The sequence below is a fragment of the Gasterosteus aculeatus genome, chromosome X, assembly GCF_964276395.1.
Source record: "Gasterosteus aculeatus chromosome X, fGasAcu3.hap1.1, whole genome shotgun sequence".
In the NCBI taxonomy this organism is placed as follows: Eukaryota; Metazoa; Chordata; class Actinopteri; order Perciformes; family Gasterosteidae; genus Gasterosteus; species Gasterosteus aculeatus.
In genome coordinates this window covers 9,486,066-9,502,074 of record NC_135698.1, presented here as the reverse complement: position 1 = coordinate 9,502,074, position 16,009 = coordinate 9,486,066, and the positions used below count along the sequence as shown (strand labels likewise).

The 16,009-nt window shown below is 41.3% G+C and overlaps 1 protein-coding gene across 1 annotated transcript in view; it reads right to left on the bottom strand.

Moving 5' to 3' along the window:
• The window catches only part of LOC120808765 (voltage-dependent calcium channel subunit alpha-2/delta-1), a 47,917-nt gene that overhangs the window by 18,212 nt on the left and 13,696 nt on the right, over nt 1-16,009 (bottom strand). Inside the window, exons 4-15 of the mRNA XM_078082555.1 lie at nt 11,885-11,944; nt 11,234-11,269; nt 10,259-10,388; nt 6,420-6,551; nt 5,801-5,870; nt 5,359-5,409; nt 5,054-5,153; nt 1,894-2,052; nt 1,250-1,354; nt 622-700; nt 278-327; nt 101-190 (exon numbers count right to left, since the gene is read on the bottom strand). Coding sequence (XP_077938681.1) covers nt 101-190; nt 278-327; nt 622-700; nt 1,250-1,354; nt 1,894-2,052; nt 5,054-5,153; nt 5,359-5,409; nt 5,801-5,870; nt 6,420-6,551; nt 10,259-10,388; nt 11,234-11,269; nt 11,885-11,944 — 1,062 coding nt within the window. The remainder of the gene's footprint in view (nt 1-100; nt 191-277; nt 328-621; nt 701-1,249; nt 1,355-1,893; nt 2,053-5,053; nt 5,154-5,358; nt 5,410-5,800; nt 5,871-6,419; nt 6,552-10,258; nt 10,389-11,233; nt 11,270-11,884; nt 11,945-16,009) is intronic.

Genomic DNA, 16,009 nt, shown 5'->3' with positions numbered 1-16,009 from the left:
GCCAAGCAAATGCACTGTTCAAGCCAGGCATCTTTTCAAGTTAAACAAACATGGCAGAAACCATATTTCCATGTAATGAATTGGAGAACACAAACGGTACCAGAGCATCAAGGTATACGTTAGTCCACTGGACTTGTTTGGCCTGCTTGTCTGCCAAAACCATCGGCCTTCCCAGGACATCTAGGTACTCCTAAAATGGACAACACATTTCCCCTAATCAATGCTTCCATGACTCTTAACTGGAATATGAAAAAAAAATAGCAAACCACAATCTAACCTGTGTGTTTATTCTGATGGCCCCGATGGAAGGAATCTCATAGAAGTAACCTGGATAAATGATCAGACATTATTTTGCTGGAACTTCATGTCAGGATCACACAATGGTGAGATGAGATGGCAAAGGTGCACGAGTAACCCAAAACCATAGAGCAAAGCAAACGGCCTGTAACACTGACGTGCTGTCCGCTGCATCGTGACATCACAACACATTAGGTGAGTAAATAAGGGCCTTACAGATTGATCCACTATTTCCAAAATGATGTTCAAATCCGTACAAAAAACCTTAAACCTTAAACTTAATCAATAATGTGGTAGTGACGTGTGCTATGATGTGTGCTGTACCTTTGTTGGAGCAGGCCATCCACTGAATGGGTCCTTTATCATAGTTGTGCTGTCCTACTGAGAAGGTGAAGATCCTCACCTGGAGTTTCAATTCAACAATATACATCATTATATACATATACATTTTATATACAATATACATATATATATTGTATATAAAATGCCAAATGATTGATGATTGTCTTCTCCCTAATATGATGTTATTATAAACTAAATATCACGTTTGACACTTTATCAGATCATTAATACATAAAAAAGATTTAACATATGTTTTAAATGTATGGTTTTCATTGTAGTGCCATGGTACTTCAAATTAACTACAAATAATAATCAAATATTCAAAAGCAAAATATGAGAGATTTTGATTTAAGGAAATAGTGTCCTCAACCTTGAGCATGAGCGTATTTGTGTAGTGAGACGGACTTTGTTATGCATAATATGTATAAAAAGAAATTCTCCCGCCGTGCATAAACTTTTAGTTTGGGAGGAAGTGCACACGGAAGTCTGGACCCAAAGGGAGCGGCAAAAAGTCTAAAAGAAACGGGAGCACATCCACATAGCTAACGGCAAATCATGTCACACTGCGGTTTCCAATGCGTGTGTGTCGCTGTGCACCGTTTTAACGTACCTTTTTCTCAGCGTTGTACTTCTCTAGTATGGCCTGAGCTCTTTCTTCTCCTCCGTCAGTAAACAGCATAATAATCTTGTTGCAGTTTGCTCTACTCACATTAGTCTAATCAAAGGAAAACACAAGTTTTTCTAATTAAACCTTTTTTTTCCCCACTCAGCCGGTCTGCTGGTCCATCCAATTTGGGTTTGAGAAAAATACCTGTTCACCCATAAATACACTTTGGCACATGTGATGTTTTCCTTGACCTGTCTAAGGTCATCATCAGGTCAAAAGCAGTGATTTCCTCTTGTCAATATGCACAGTCCCCGGAGGGTAAAGCCAATTACTGTTGCTGACCTGATTTCCTTGTATCTCCCTCTCAGAGAAATTCACAATCCAATACCGTTGTGGATAACCCAATTGTCTTTTCTCTAGTGCTTGTTGGTCAACAATCAATCATTGGGTGTTATGAACATGCAGCTGATAGCAAAGGCTTCAAAAGTGGTGATCGAGCCCGACACCATCACAACCCAAAGTATTGCTATTATTTGTTTTAATGCAGGGTTAGGGTTAGTGCTTTGTGGAGGTAACACTTTCAGCCAGCAGATGGCAGTACAACGCAATGATCAAACCTTATTTAAATCTGAATTTGAAAGTCTTACCGTAGAGAGCTGCTCAAAAGCAAACTCAAAACCCTTTGTGTAGTTGGTAATCCCTTTAGCTGTGATGTTCTGAACGGCATCCTTCAGCAGTTTCTTGTTCCTTACGTTGGCTTGGACCAGATGTTCGAAACACGCTGTTTTCTTCACCCTGGTGTTAAACTGGGAAACAATCAGTTACAACCAACAAATACTCATATAATTACAACATGTCTGCATTTGTAATAAATACAGCACACACTACCACTCCCACCTGGACTTGGCAGCTATCAGACACATTCATCAAGTCCCACTAATTGCTTCACATCCTGGGAGCTCAAAGATTTGGTATCCATGGAAACAAGATTCTGCTATACAAGATTAGGGTTAGGGTTGGTTATCAGCAACACCATCTTTTTTTTTTTTTAAAGGTGCGACCTGCTCATTTACCGTCCCACATGCACACATGATGCACACATAATCCACCCAACGTTGACTGAAACCATGCAGCACATCTACCGTGTTACAGAACTCTTCTGAAACAAAACTGCACCTCATCGATCTCCACTATCAATGTGTCTGTGAGATGGCCAAAGGGAGGCTGAAAACACTGATCCAGGCTGACAAGCACGGAGACAAACCGAACTCTGACCATATGGGTGTGTGAGTGTGTTTGAGCGCGTGTCTCCAATGAGCCCGACTGCCTGGAAGTTGCTTTTAGATTGACATTAAAAGACATACACATCTCCATTTAATGGAAAAGCAATATCACAACGGCTATGACTTGACAAAAGACTGAATCAAGGCGACAGCGAATAAACATGCACGCACTCACAATGGAAGTTCGCATAATTGCCCTCGTGCAGCAGACAGGGATCATTTATCACGTAATCTATTAAAAGGAGATGGGAGGAAGGTGGGGAGGGAATGTGTGAGGGTGAGAAACAGGAAATGACACGAATAGGACACAAAAGAGGAGGGTGCGAATGCAGGTTTCAAAAGCAGAAGAAATTAGATTATATGTGTCATTGAGCAAAATATAAGGGCAGACCTCTGCCAAGACTGAAAAAAAAATAATGTGTGCATCCGCCTCGCAAAGCTTTGTGGGTTCTTCCTTGGTCTGGACCATTCTCACCATTCGGAAACTATTTTTTCAAACTACTTTGCTGAGATGGTATTGATCACAGTGAATTTAACATAAAATCTAAATATTAAGATTTTTGAAAACAATTGTCTCAGCCTTTGCTAAATTGTTATTGTCCTTGCACACATATGTCAATACAATCTACAACCAATTCCTCTGTTCCCCTGGTGATCCTATTACAACACCTCTGTGTGTGTGTGTGTGTGTGTGTGTGTGTGTGTGTGTGTGTGTGTGTGTGTGTGTGTGTGAGACGGTCCAGGTCTTGGTAATGGATTAGTGATGTCACACAAGAGAGAAGGCTAATCTTCAAATCCTAATCCAGCAGGACTCTCTGCTTTGCTGGTTTAGTACTCTGATTTGTCCGGACGTCACTGCATGATGCTTGCTAACACGGCTGACACCGACTAACGCGGCTGAACAGGTTGTATGAAGGTTAAGGAGGTCCAGGGAGTGTGATGGAAAGTGAGAAGAAACGTTGGATAGACTGAAAATAAAATAAACAGCCATCAGCAGAACACCGCCAAAGACAGAAAGATGAAGCTGGATAGGAAAAAATAGGGTAAATTACAATTTACTTTTGTCTTATTTTGGTAATTTGGGAAATCCTTCATTTTGGTGATATACAATACTAGGATCTGAAAATGTGGTAAGATTAAAAAAACAATAGAGAGAAATAAAGAGTCATGATGAGACGCGATCATTTGATCACACGGGTTCTACTACATCGTTTTACTGTGCAGGGGAGGATTGATATTTCTACTATTATAACTCCCTTTCAGTTTTACCTCCAGACCACATTAGCTTTGCATATAATAACTTTTCTGACTGTTCATGTTTCTCCCTCTATTGAACTTCTAAGTATCCCCAGATTTCAATATCGACTTCAGTAAGGACAAAGTCATTGTAATATAGTAAAACACTTCCCAAAATTGTAATAAACGTAAATGATCCTGTTAGCAACCTTTTAAATGGGTGCCTTTCATTTTCCTAGGACCACTAACAGCATCGGTTTTAATGCATTTCTTTAAAGAAAAAAAGTTCAAACTGAATCCGACTCTCAGCTAATCGCTCTCGTTCTGTCTCACTTTGGTAGACATACACATAAACACACACACACACACACTGAGCTCCCCGACAGATCCGGATAATTGCACATCCTTGCAGAATCACAAGTCTGCTGTGAAACAGAATACATTGTGTCCAAGACAAAGGGCCCCCAGAGGGAGGAAACAGAGTCTGAATGATAGAAGACGGCTGCAGTCTGCATTACGCTCCGTCTCAACAAACACATTCGCAACCACCCACTTCAGTATCACAACATTAGCTCTCTTTGAGTGTAATCACAAATGTGGACGTGCTGAAATAGACGGAAAGGAGGTAAAAGGTGGAACGGCGGGATTGGTGGAAAAACAAGAACGGAGGGGAAAATTTGTGTGTAAAGAAGAGACGTACAAGGTTTTTCCTTCAGTGACACAGAGAGATGTATGGAGGAACCTCACATGGCAACATGCCAAGAGGAATGTCACGTCTCAACAATGACAGGAAAGAGTGATGGAGCGATTAAGACGGTGATGAATGAGTGTTTCCAAGAGTTCCACTCTGGTCAAAAGTCTAGATTTAAAAAAGCAGAAGTGAGAGTGTACACACATGCGCATGCACACCTACAAACACACACAAGCGCACAAGGTAAGGGGGTGGGTGGGGTGGGGGTAGACTTTTAATCCTGCACACCAAATAGAGCAGTGGATATTTCATTAAAGGTCTGTTTCAGGGTGGCCGGACCTGAGAGAAATCCATATTTCATTACTTGTCATCCATCTCTGTCTCTCCTGTCTGTATGTGCGCATGTGTGTGTGTGTGTGTGTGTGTGTGTGTGTTGTGTATCTGCAGGGTTATGTGACCAATGTCTCCATTCAAATGTGCCCATGAGCACAATTCTGAATCCGTCTGTCACTTTGCCCCTTCTTCCCAGCGTGTATCGTGCTCCCCGTAGCGCACAGAGTCTACCCAACAGTCAGTGATGCATAAAATAATACTCACATAAACTACATTGACGTAGTCGTCATCAGACAGAGTCTCCAGCATCTCGCTGACGGAGGTCCTGATCAGCTTGAGAGTCAAGCCAGACACACTCCCGCTTCTGCGACAACAACAAAGTACCCGACAGCTTCTCGCTGCAATTTGTCGGCTCAATTTTTTCTTACTCGATGTATAATTACAAGTGCTTCCGCCTTGGGAAATGCATTACAATATGTGGAAATTATAGGAGGGCATGTGATGCAATCTGGGGAAATCATGACTGATGTGAGGAGGTTACAGATCAATGAGGCTATAAAGTAACTCACGCGTCCACGAGGATTAGCATATCTTTAGGTGAGGCGGCTCCTTGAATGTACCTAGTAGGAAAATAATGAATGAAAGGAAATTTGGTCTGTGACACGTACACACTCTCTGAGCAGGTCAAGTATGTTTAAAGCCAAGGTAAAACAATCCTAATAATATATATTTTATGACGCAATATTACCTACACATTACACTATTCGTCCACATGTACGTATTTAAGGTTGGGGAATATTGCTGATCCTGATATGGATACACATATATTACATACAAAACAGTCAAATCTACTCTGTACAGTTTACAGAATTAAATTTACAATCAATGAAGAGTTTTTCGAGTCTTAAATGTGAGTTGTAAGCCTACACAACATGATTAAACTTTTCATATTTACCGTTTTACCATTGACTTGAAACCTGCCATTCAATTAAGGTCAAACAGTTGTCTCACCATGGCCTCCTGCGGACATCATACAGGTCAATTTTACTCAGGGTCTTGCGAGAATCCATCCAGGGAGAAGCTGTCAGAGGAGATACGATTTGTGTTTTCAGGTTATTATATCCAAAAGGAAATAAAAGGGAATAACATCTGACACCTCTGAATGAAGTGTCGATCTGCAAATATCTGACAACATGCAGTGACGTATTTGATTCAGCAGTCAAGTCAAAAAAAGGTGCGTGTGACACACCCAATTGGAATAATAGGATATATCTAATAAACATAAACCTTTTCCATAAAGCTATAGTGTCAATGACGACAGTAAATCTCATGAGTATAAATAGCTCGGCGCGGACAACACTCAACACCCAGTAGCGAGACGCACTAGAATAACGGCGTTAAAAATAGAATGACACAATATACAACACAGATAAAATCAGTTGAACCAAGATTATTTATTGAGGTTTTTTTTGCTCAGTGCTGTGAGAACAAGCAAACTTCAGGTCAATCAAATAATAATATTCGGCTGATGAGTGCACCTCTGATTTGAAATGCACGAATAATTTTTGGAGGCTACATAATCCTTCTGAGTTGTCCTGCGCGGAAAGGTTTTTTTTGGTTGTTTGGTTACCTGGATAGTAGCGAGCCAGCCCTGTAGCGCTGCCATACACCTGCCAGAGGAGAGTCGGGTCATCCTCTCTGTTCTTTCTAAACACTTCCTCTAATGCCTCCGACCACTCCAGTTCATTCAGCACAATGGTGGCTAAAATAAAAACACAAATGCACATCAAACAACCTGTGCTGAAAAGACAGATATACAGAACAATGCAGCGCAGAAGTGTTGCGCATGTGTATTCTGTAATAATGAGCAATAAACATATGAGCAGGCCATTGTAGACTCTCCAAGACATGCGTACATCACGGTTTAACAAATGCATTAAGATTGACGGACACAAGTCTGCTCAGTCTGCCCGCTCGCCAAGCGGGACGCATGAGCAAATGTGAGGCCGGCCCACCCAGCCGTGCTGGGATTTGGTAACAGATAGGGGGTTTTTGGCTTGTAATGGGGCCAGCAGTGAACTTTGCTTAATTTGACCTGAAACAAATCGATAACCTGTGTGTGTTTGTATGTGTTTGTTTGGAGGTGCATGTGATTGATAGCATGTGCTCTGAGAGGCAACCCACATTATGGATGCAATGAGACAGCATCCAGGCGGCTCACAGCCATATAACACTTACTATGATGGATGGAGACACACGCTGCCCCAACTATCAGTCATTCAGCACTGTATATATATATATATATATATATATCAGTCATATATGTCAGTCAGTCAGTCAGTCAGTCCAGCACTATATAAATATATATATAGGATTTTGTGTGATTCTGTACATGCGTATGTGCGTTGCATGTGTGGAAAATATTGGTATTCTGTATTGAGTGTGACGTGGCTCATTGATGTGCAAAGCAAACACTTCATTTGCATGCTATCCTCTAGAGGGGTGAGTTAATGAATCTGTGGTTGCCAGGACTGCATGTTTTTTATTGTAAAGGAGAGAGAGAGAGAGAAATGGTAGAAAATAACATGGAAGCAAAATCACTGTATAGTAAGATATACACAGAATATATTTAGTCACGCACACATTGTCTACGCAAACAAACAAAAAAACTGTGCTAAACGAGCAGACCAAAATCACATCTAAACCAGTGGTAATATTTTCTTTACTTGGTTTTGAAAACGTCTGACTTAATTTAATGAGCTGAAATCCAGTATTGCTTCATAAGGGATACAGTGTCCTCCGCTCAGCCATATTGCCACTGATACTAATGAATTCCCAGGCTGCACCCGGCACGGCTTTGATGCCAGACTGAATCTGCATCCTACGATGACTTCATCTCAGTCGGATACTAAGGAAACCCCCCCGTGATGTGGTGATGGTTTTCATCCAGTGGACACTGTAGATCCACATTGTAGGTGGTAGCAGTATTAGAAGGTAGGACAGGGCCAGAGGCAACAGGCCATTCATTCATCCATATCATTTATTTAAAAATGGGAGCTACTCATGACGGCAATACTGACACACTTTTATTTTCTGGAAGAGAATAAACCACGGCGGTTTTTGTGACCTCTGCGTCACCTGGAGAGAACGTCTGCTTCCTATTGTACCCTCATCTCACATGACATGCTGCTGCCGATGGAAACTGATTTCATAAACTTGCTTCCCAATTTGCCCAGAAAATCCAATTTTCTCCAGTTGAGCAAAGGCTATTCCTGGAACATTTATAGGGTGGAGATCAAATTGGAGATTTGGAACTCCGAAAACGTATAAATCTTGTGTTTCTTTTTTCTCAAGGCATACAAGACATATACTTCTGCATGTATGCCCAAGACTGACACAATATACCAGTAAAAATACACACAAGTGGGACTATTCTTTGAATAAACAAGGGCCAATCTTATACCGTGAGCTCATACTATCTCTAGCCTAATCCTGTTTTTTCAAAGATTGATTCCGTATGTATCCTAACCGTTTAGGCTGCGGCGATAAGTCTGCGTCATCGATTACAGACGTTTTCATTTGGATTGACAATCTCTTCCATCGTCGCCCCGTACATCATGTTCGAACACATCAAGTTAATCTCTGTCACCGGAGCTATTTTGACTTTTAGGAGAGATCAGAAAGAAAATTGTTTTAGAAAAATCAATGCATTTGTCGTTGGGTTTAATCAACTGATCAAGAAAATAAATATGGAAATGGTTAATGAAAAATAAACATCAGGGGCAGCCGCGCTGCCATCTTTGAGTCCTGCACCTGCGACACAACTTGTTTCTTTCATCTCGCTGAGATCAGATTTCCCCCCCCCCATGAACAGGTCCAAGCCGCTCAGCGTATCTATGCATACTCATTGCAGGCTACAAATAGACCTATCATGAAGCACAGCCCCAGTCAGGGACCGAGAGGTGTCCCTGGAGCATGGCGCCGAATGCTTTACGCGATAAGAACACAACCAACGTGCTCAACGTGTCGAAATGAAAGAAGAAAAAAAAAAAAAAAGAAGAAATGAAAGATTATTCAAATATAATACATAATTCACGTCACGGTTAAGATATTCAACAGACCATTGTTAAGTCGTTTGAGTTGAACTTGAGCTGTGCTAATGTCACAGGGACACTAGAGAATCAGATTCCTCTGAATCACTCAGGGTAAATGTCACCACATAATGATGAAAGTATCAGGAATATATGGGGGGGGGGGGTTTTGGTTCGGGATAAACCCACTGTAATAGATGCACATATGTTTCATTAAAACTAAAACCGCTTTACATGCAGGCATGAACAATACTGTTAAAGTACAACTCGCAAGATGAACATGGCCATCAAACATTTATTGTAACAGTTAATTTCACGGGTTTATCTATCTACTGTTTCATCTCTTAGCCTACCTCGGCTTGCTTTGTTGGGCCTCTGTTGAGCTGTCTGATGTTTTATTGCTTTTCTTTAGCTGCGCTGTCTGTCAAAGCACTTTGTAAACTAGGCAGCGTAAACTTGTGTTATGAAAGAAGCACAATTCCTCACGGTTTGCGTTGCATCATGGATCACTGTCACAGACGGATCAGTACAAAATAAAAAAGGATCCAACAGGACTTCTACCGATCCCTCATGACGTTTTTTTGACATTAGCTGATGATCGTTGATGATCCATTTAGACCGATACAGATCCATTTGTTGTGTGATTAAACAGTGTGCAAGACCATTCTTTTTTTTTGATGCTATCATCAAAAAAATAATTTCAACTGCTCTGAAGTCAGTGTTAACCATCAAAATCCATGTCATTAGTATCGCTAATAAAGTATTATAAGATGCTTAGTCGGAATGTTAACAGCTCTAATAACTATTTATATTGTCATGATAACATCCCCTTCAAACGAGGGGATTTATTCAAGTTTCTCCCCAACGCTACATTTTATGAGTTACAAGGGAACACATCATTATAACGTTATTATTTACTTTCTTTCTTATATTTGCTGAAAAGAGGCTGAATGTGTCACAATGTAATGACATTGATTTGTTTTGTGTTAGCGCCGCCGCCACGGTTACCAGCTCTTTAAACAGTTTGATTATCTACAATGTAACATTATATATTATATTGCATTATGCTTCAATACATTTGAAGCCTTGGAACATCCAAACATTATTTTTCAAAACATTGATGGCTTTACTCAAAAGACAAAGGCACCAATTCATTTCATTTGGAGGACCCTCTATTCATTCACATTCCAAGGACATAAGGCTTCGATTAGAGGAGAATATCATATAACGGTGCATCACTATTATTTAACCATGGGCAAATTTGCCAGAGGCTCTATCTGTAAACATGTCATAATAGGTTGGTGTGTCACTTGTATCCATGGAAACCATTGGTTTTGTATGCATGTATGTGTGTGTGTGTGTGTGTGTGTGTACTCACAGCCATCATAGATGTCAGTGGGGATGTGGACAGCCGTATGGTTGTAGTCAGTCAGACGTTTAAAGGATGGGTCCTCTTTAAAGTCTGGCCGGATCCTATATTTTCTTCCCTCTGTCTCATTTGCATCCAGCTGAGGAAAACAAAACCATCAAGATGCAGACAGTAAAGCTTAAGAAACCACAAGAAGCCCTTTTTATTTCACGCAAAAAAAGGCCCTGATTTTATTTAAAAGCAACTCATGTCTCATGTGAGAATGTCATTGCCGCACTTTTTACACCCTCCCAGCTCGTTTAAGAATAAATCGCATCATCGACTGTCTTCCTCATATCTTTTTTCCTCGCGTTCTTATTATCTTTACTTCGTAGGAGTAACGGGCGACAGCAAGATTGTCCATGCGCCTTGATTTACAACTCCCAGCGTGAAATCACCAATTTACATCGATGAGAGCGATGCAGACGGGGAGCTAGGAGACGAGAAGCATGATGAGATATGGAGAAAAGAATGCAGGGTATATAGAGGGTGTGAGGTGGGGGGGGGGGGGGGGGGGCGAGAGAGAGAGAGAGTGTTGCTTCCTAATAAAGCAACAGTGTAGCCAGCTCATCCATCTCATCTGTCAATTAGAGGAAGAACATGGCAGAAACCTCTTCACCTGCGAGAGGGCGGGAGGGGGGGGGGGGGGGGGGGGGGTGATTGAAAAGATGGGGGGGAGAAAAAGCTTGGAGAGAAGGCAAAATAGGGAGGGGTTTTACACTAAAAGGCTGAGGCGATGATAGAAAGCGAGAATGAGAACATGGGGTACCTTTTGTGTTGAGGGAAGGAGAAGAAGAATGGAGGAGAGGAGGGAACATGAGGAGGGCGGACGGGAGGAGAAGGGAGGGTGATGTGTTGCAACGGCACATTACCGGCCCGTGTCCGAGTGTGACCTGTGTGTTTGCAGGGGCTAATATGGAAGAAGAGCAAATAAAAAGCACTCACATTGTCCTTTGCGTTGTAGTAGGAGATTTCATCACCCTTGCAAACAAGGAACAACAAACCCCGTCACTTTAGTGGCTGCTTCACAAACAAGTCCAACATTTACGCGGTGGAGAAATGCTTAATCTTCTTCTAAACAGCTATGTGACAACATTGATATGTTCTCCTAGTTTGCACTACTGATACTGTAAGCTCCACAGCTCTGTCAAGTTTGTACATCTGTAACTGTGTCCTTAAAGCCATTTCCATGCTCCAATACGGCAATCCACAGCTTAGAGAGCATCTTTTTTTCTTTACTTTACTCTGCGCTCTAATTGCGTGCCGCTGCAGTTTTTAGAAATCAGTGTCTGTCATCTAAAAAATGAGGGGCATAAGGAGTCATAACAGAGAATATAATATGCAATAAACCAATTTACGTGATGGAGATAGAATCACTGCAAATGACACAGAGACAAAAACAGATTAAATCTATTGAGACAAAAAGTTAGAGCTTGTAAATTCAGATCGAGGTCAGAGCCGTTGATGCTTCACCTCGTTAATGTGTCACCTCGTTTTACACTAATGTAGTATGTAAAACACATACATAAAGTATACATATACTTGTGCTAGCAGTATTCCTATAAGTGTGGGATCTGTATTGTTGTGTCCTGTTACCTCAAAGTCGTCTTTCCACATATGCTCCATCTGAAGCTTCTCGGCAGCTGTGGCCAGTTTCTTCGGAGTAAAACAAAACAGGGATTTAGATTGCAAACGGAACGAGGTACGCCTCCTTCAGAGTCTCAGAGCAAAAGAGAGCGTGTTAAAAAACCCACGACGGAGACCTTCCCTGAGACGGAGACGTGATTATGATCTCATTTTAGGAGCTCAAACCGCAGAGCTGTCACAGTCTTACTGCTGAAGGCCACAGAGCACTGTAGTACTGGCAGAATGAGACCAGTGTGTTTGTTGGTGTATGTGTGAGTGAAAAAGTGTGTAAGCCGGAAAAATGATATGAAAAAAAAGTGTCAGTAGCATAAGAAACAGCAGATCCCTGAATAAAGTCGAGTGCAAATTGAATGCCACCTGTCAATCAAAATGAATACTGCTGAATAACAGGTGGATATAATTGTTATTAACATGACCGGTGCTCTAGTCCTCTAACATGCAACGTGCAACATGCACACACACCCGCACTTTTAGACGTAATAGAGAAGTATAATAGTGGACTAGTTCATTTATCATACTAGAACGTGTTCGTCACAGTACAAGCAATAAAACAGCACATATTCATCACTTTGGGAACAAATGAGTGGCTTAAGTGCTCTGTCGAGATCTAGGGGAGTGCTCATTCAGAAATGAAAAAATACCGGTTTGGTGTGTGCACTTATTATTGTGGGAGGATACCGTGATGTTGAGACATATTTCAACATTGCTTTCCAATTACATAATACAGCCGATGGTTTACCTGGCTTGCTTTGTGATCGTTCCCCTTTTTTTTTTCAACATAATTATAGAGAAAATGAGGGAATAACTGAGAGCAACATCAACCAGAAAACAAAAACACAGAAATGGGGGAGACAGCGATCTGATTTCTACATTTTACAGTTAATTTGTGATGTAATTCAAGTGCTTTTTTAAAGAGTTTTGAACTGTCAAGAGTGCTGGATAAGATTTCTTAAAAAAAGACAGGAAACCGTGAAACGTTCATCAGCGATGATGTCAAATTGGGCAAGTGCCTTGAAGTTCAGCCAAGAACACTCTCGTCATACATTTTATTTATTTACATAATTAAATGCAAAGATAGCGCTTATCACTGAAGTCCCTAAAACACAAAGTGTGGTAGACGGAAATGTCTCATGAACCATTTAGTCGGCTGTGAAATTCCGTACGGACATGCGTGTTCCCCAAATGACTTTGGTGATCCCCTGGATCTCTCTCTAGCACGCGATGGGTCGACCGCGTCTGCTGGAGACTTTGTGTCGGATACCGCTCCACTTTTTTTATGATATGCTGCAGGTGCACGGTTGTGGGGCCTCTTTATATTTGTAACATGTAACTTGTTCATGTATGTATTTGTTGTGTATTTCGACTGGCTGTTGGGCCTTAAACCATAAAACAGTCAGCGTGGTTACATGGATTTGAATAACTGGCTTAGTCGGACTAAAATCGAATGATCCGTTTCATGTAAACACCTTTGTCCGACTATGTGCGGTCCGACTACGATCCGACTGACACCCCTGGATAACTCGATCCGATCCAGTTGATAGTTGACTATTGCGGCATGTAACGGTGAATCGGATAAGGAACTGGACTTTGGGACTTTGCGCATGCTTGAGATCCCGACGGCGTCTTCTCTCCGTTATCAAATCAGCCAATAGCGCCATTCGCATTCGCTGTGCTCCTATTAACATTATGCAAAGATGGTAGAGGGATGTAGCTTCACCTTGCTCTCCGTTCGCCATCTTTTTCGTAATGTTGATGTTGATGTTGTTGTTGTTGGTAGTGGTGAAGCGGTCAAGCGGAAATGGCTGTATCACAACTAGTTGGAATGAAAACAGCGCCACCTATCGTATCGGATATGACGTGCTTTCGACCAATGATTCGATTTATTCACTGCCGTGTATATCAGGATAATAGCACCGCCCCCCGAAAGATAGCATAGTCCGACTAAGCAAAGATTCCAATTATACCATCATGTAAACACACTGAGTGAGATCCAAAGGCAGACAGTGAAAAAAAGATGGACAAGCATATTAGTCGTGATCCTTCCCCAGCGGTACAAAGTACTGTAATGACAACCCTGTGAAGTTCACCTACTGCCAAGGTGGGAGAAGGTCAAACCAGGTTGTTTGTAATGTGTTTCATGATAACACTCATGAAGGCCACAAGCCAAAATGGTTTTGACTTACAATGCAGTTGTTCTATAAGTGTTACCTCATTAAACACGTGAAGGAAAGCATTGGCCTTAAAAGAAACTCCCCAGTATTACACATCGACTTTATTCATAACATTGAAGTTAACATGACCTGACGGACACCCTGACCCTCCTCTCGGGGATTGATTGCATCAAACTTTAGTCATATTTCAATCTCCATCTATTGGACTTTGCAAGTAAGAAAGTTTAACAAAGGTCATGTTAGATCTGTGCGTGAGTAAAGACTGGATTAGATGCGAAAGTCTGTCTGCTGTCACCAATGATTCTATTCTTTGGCTTCCAGTCCTGGGCTCCGGTCCAGACCTCCATCTACTCTGTACTAGCTGTCAGCAGCTAAATATACCTCCCATTTCAGCCATACACACACAATGACGACGAAGTTAAACGCACCATGTTCGCTATGTGCAAAAATAGCTGTTTAATTACACAATTTGACAATTACACCTGCTTTCAACACACATTAATAATGTTCAGACTACTTTAGCGACTCAGTCTATGGATCTAGAGCTCTAATAAAGTATAAATATTTAATACATTTTGAGTTTACAAGTAGAGTATTCAAAAACATGTCAAAGTTGAAGCCAAATCGCATAAAAAGAGATGTTGTATGCATAAAACCCTATTTTCAAATAGTCAGGCTACCGTCAGTAACAACACATTTTCTATTCATCAAAACCCAATTTCATTTTTCTGCTGCTGACTTTTGCATCAATGCTTTTCTGAGTGTGCCGAGGCTGTAACTATTCATTTAAGGTGACACCTACAGTGCAAACACATTCAAAGTGGCAATATTCAAAACAAAAAATCTAATTAATATGTATATTGTCATTCAGGTGTTTCATGAGAAAAGGAAAGATTTGATTTAAGACTATAATAAAGCAAACGCGGCGGTTCATACACATGCTGAAAAGGTCATGTGCAGAGGTCCTTGTCATTAATGTCAGCTAATGTCATTGTGACATCACACCATGTTAATGTCACTCCGCTCAACTCTAGACATCGCAACACGTTTAGTTTGCTAAGTGCACGTGTGTGATTTGACTGAAAATGTATGCAGAAATACACGTACAGAGTGCGTGAAAAGATGGATATTGCAACGTGATCTCCAAAACCTGTTCGTAAAAATGTATACAAAAATCTTGAACAATTCGTAACAATACATACGAACTGGCGGTGGTTAACCACGCCCCTTGAGTGAACAACATGGCGGACCATGTTGGATTCTTGAGTGAACGTCTCTCCACCATGTTGGATTTTTTGAGGGGGTTAGGGTTAGTATTCTATTCTTACAATTTAACATTGATTTCTCGTGAAAAATGCAAGCATAACACGTTTATTTTACATCGTTAGACTTCAGGAAGTGTGTTTACGGGGTGCAGGTCCCCATCCACTTTGAATAGGGTGACGTCATCAGTTTCAGTCTGTATTTATTTAGTATGTATCACTACGAATTTGTATTGTTCAAGATTTTCGTATACATTTTTACGAACAGGTTTTGGAGATCAGGCTGGGATATTGATCACAGTTGTTCTTCTCCCTCCCACACGTATTGTAAATTAACATGCACATGCAAATAAACGCACACACACTTAGACATACACACTTCTAAGACAGCAGACCGACAGGGTTGTTAAAAAATTAATGACGGGGGGCTTTGACGAGGCTCCTCTTCCCTCTGGGAGACATGGCGGAGCGTGTGCAGTGGGGGTTTGGGGGAAACCAAGAAACTAATTAGCCTCCTCTTTCTTTCTATGCATCCCTTTCTGTCTCTGTGTGTCAAACATGTACACAGGGAGAGGTTACCCACCAATCACATCTACAGAACCGTGACTTGGTGAGACCGCTCCCTGAGTGGCACCTAGCCT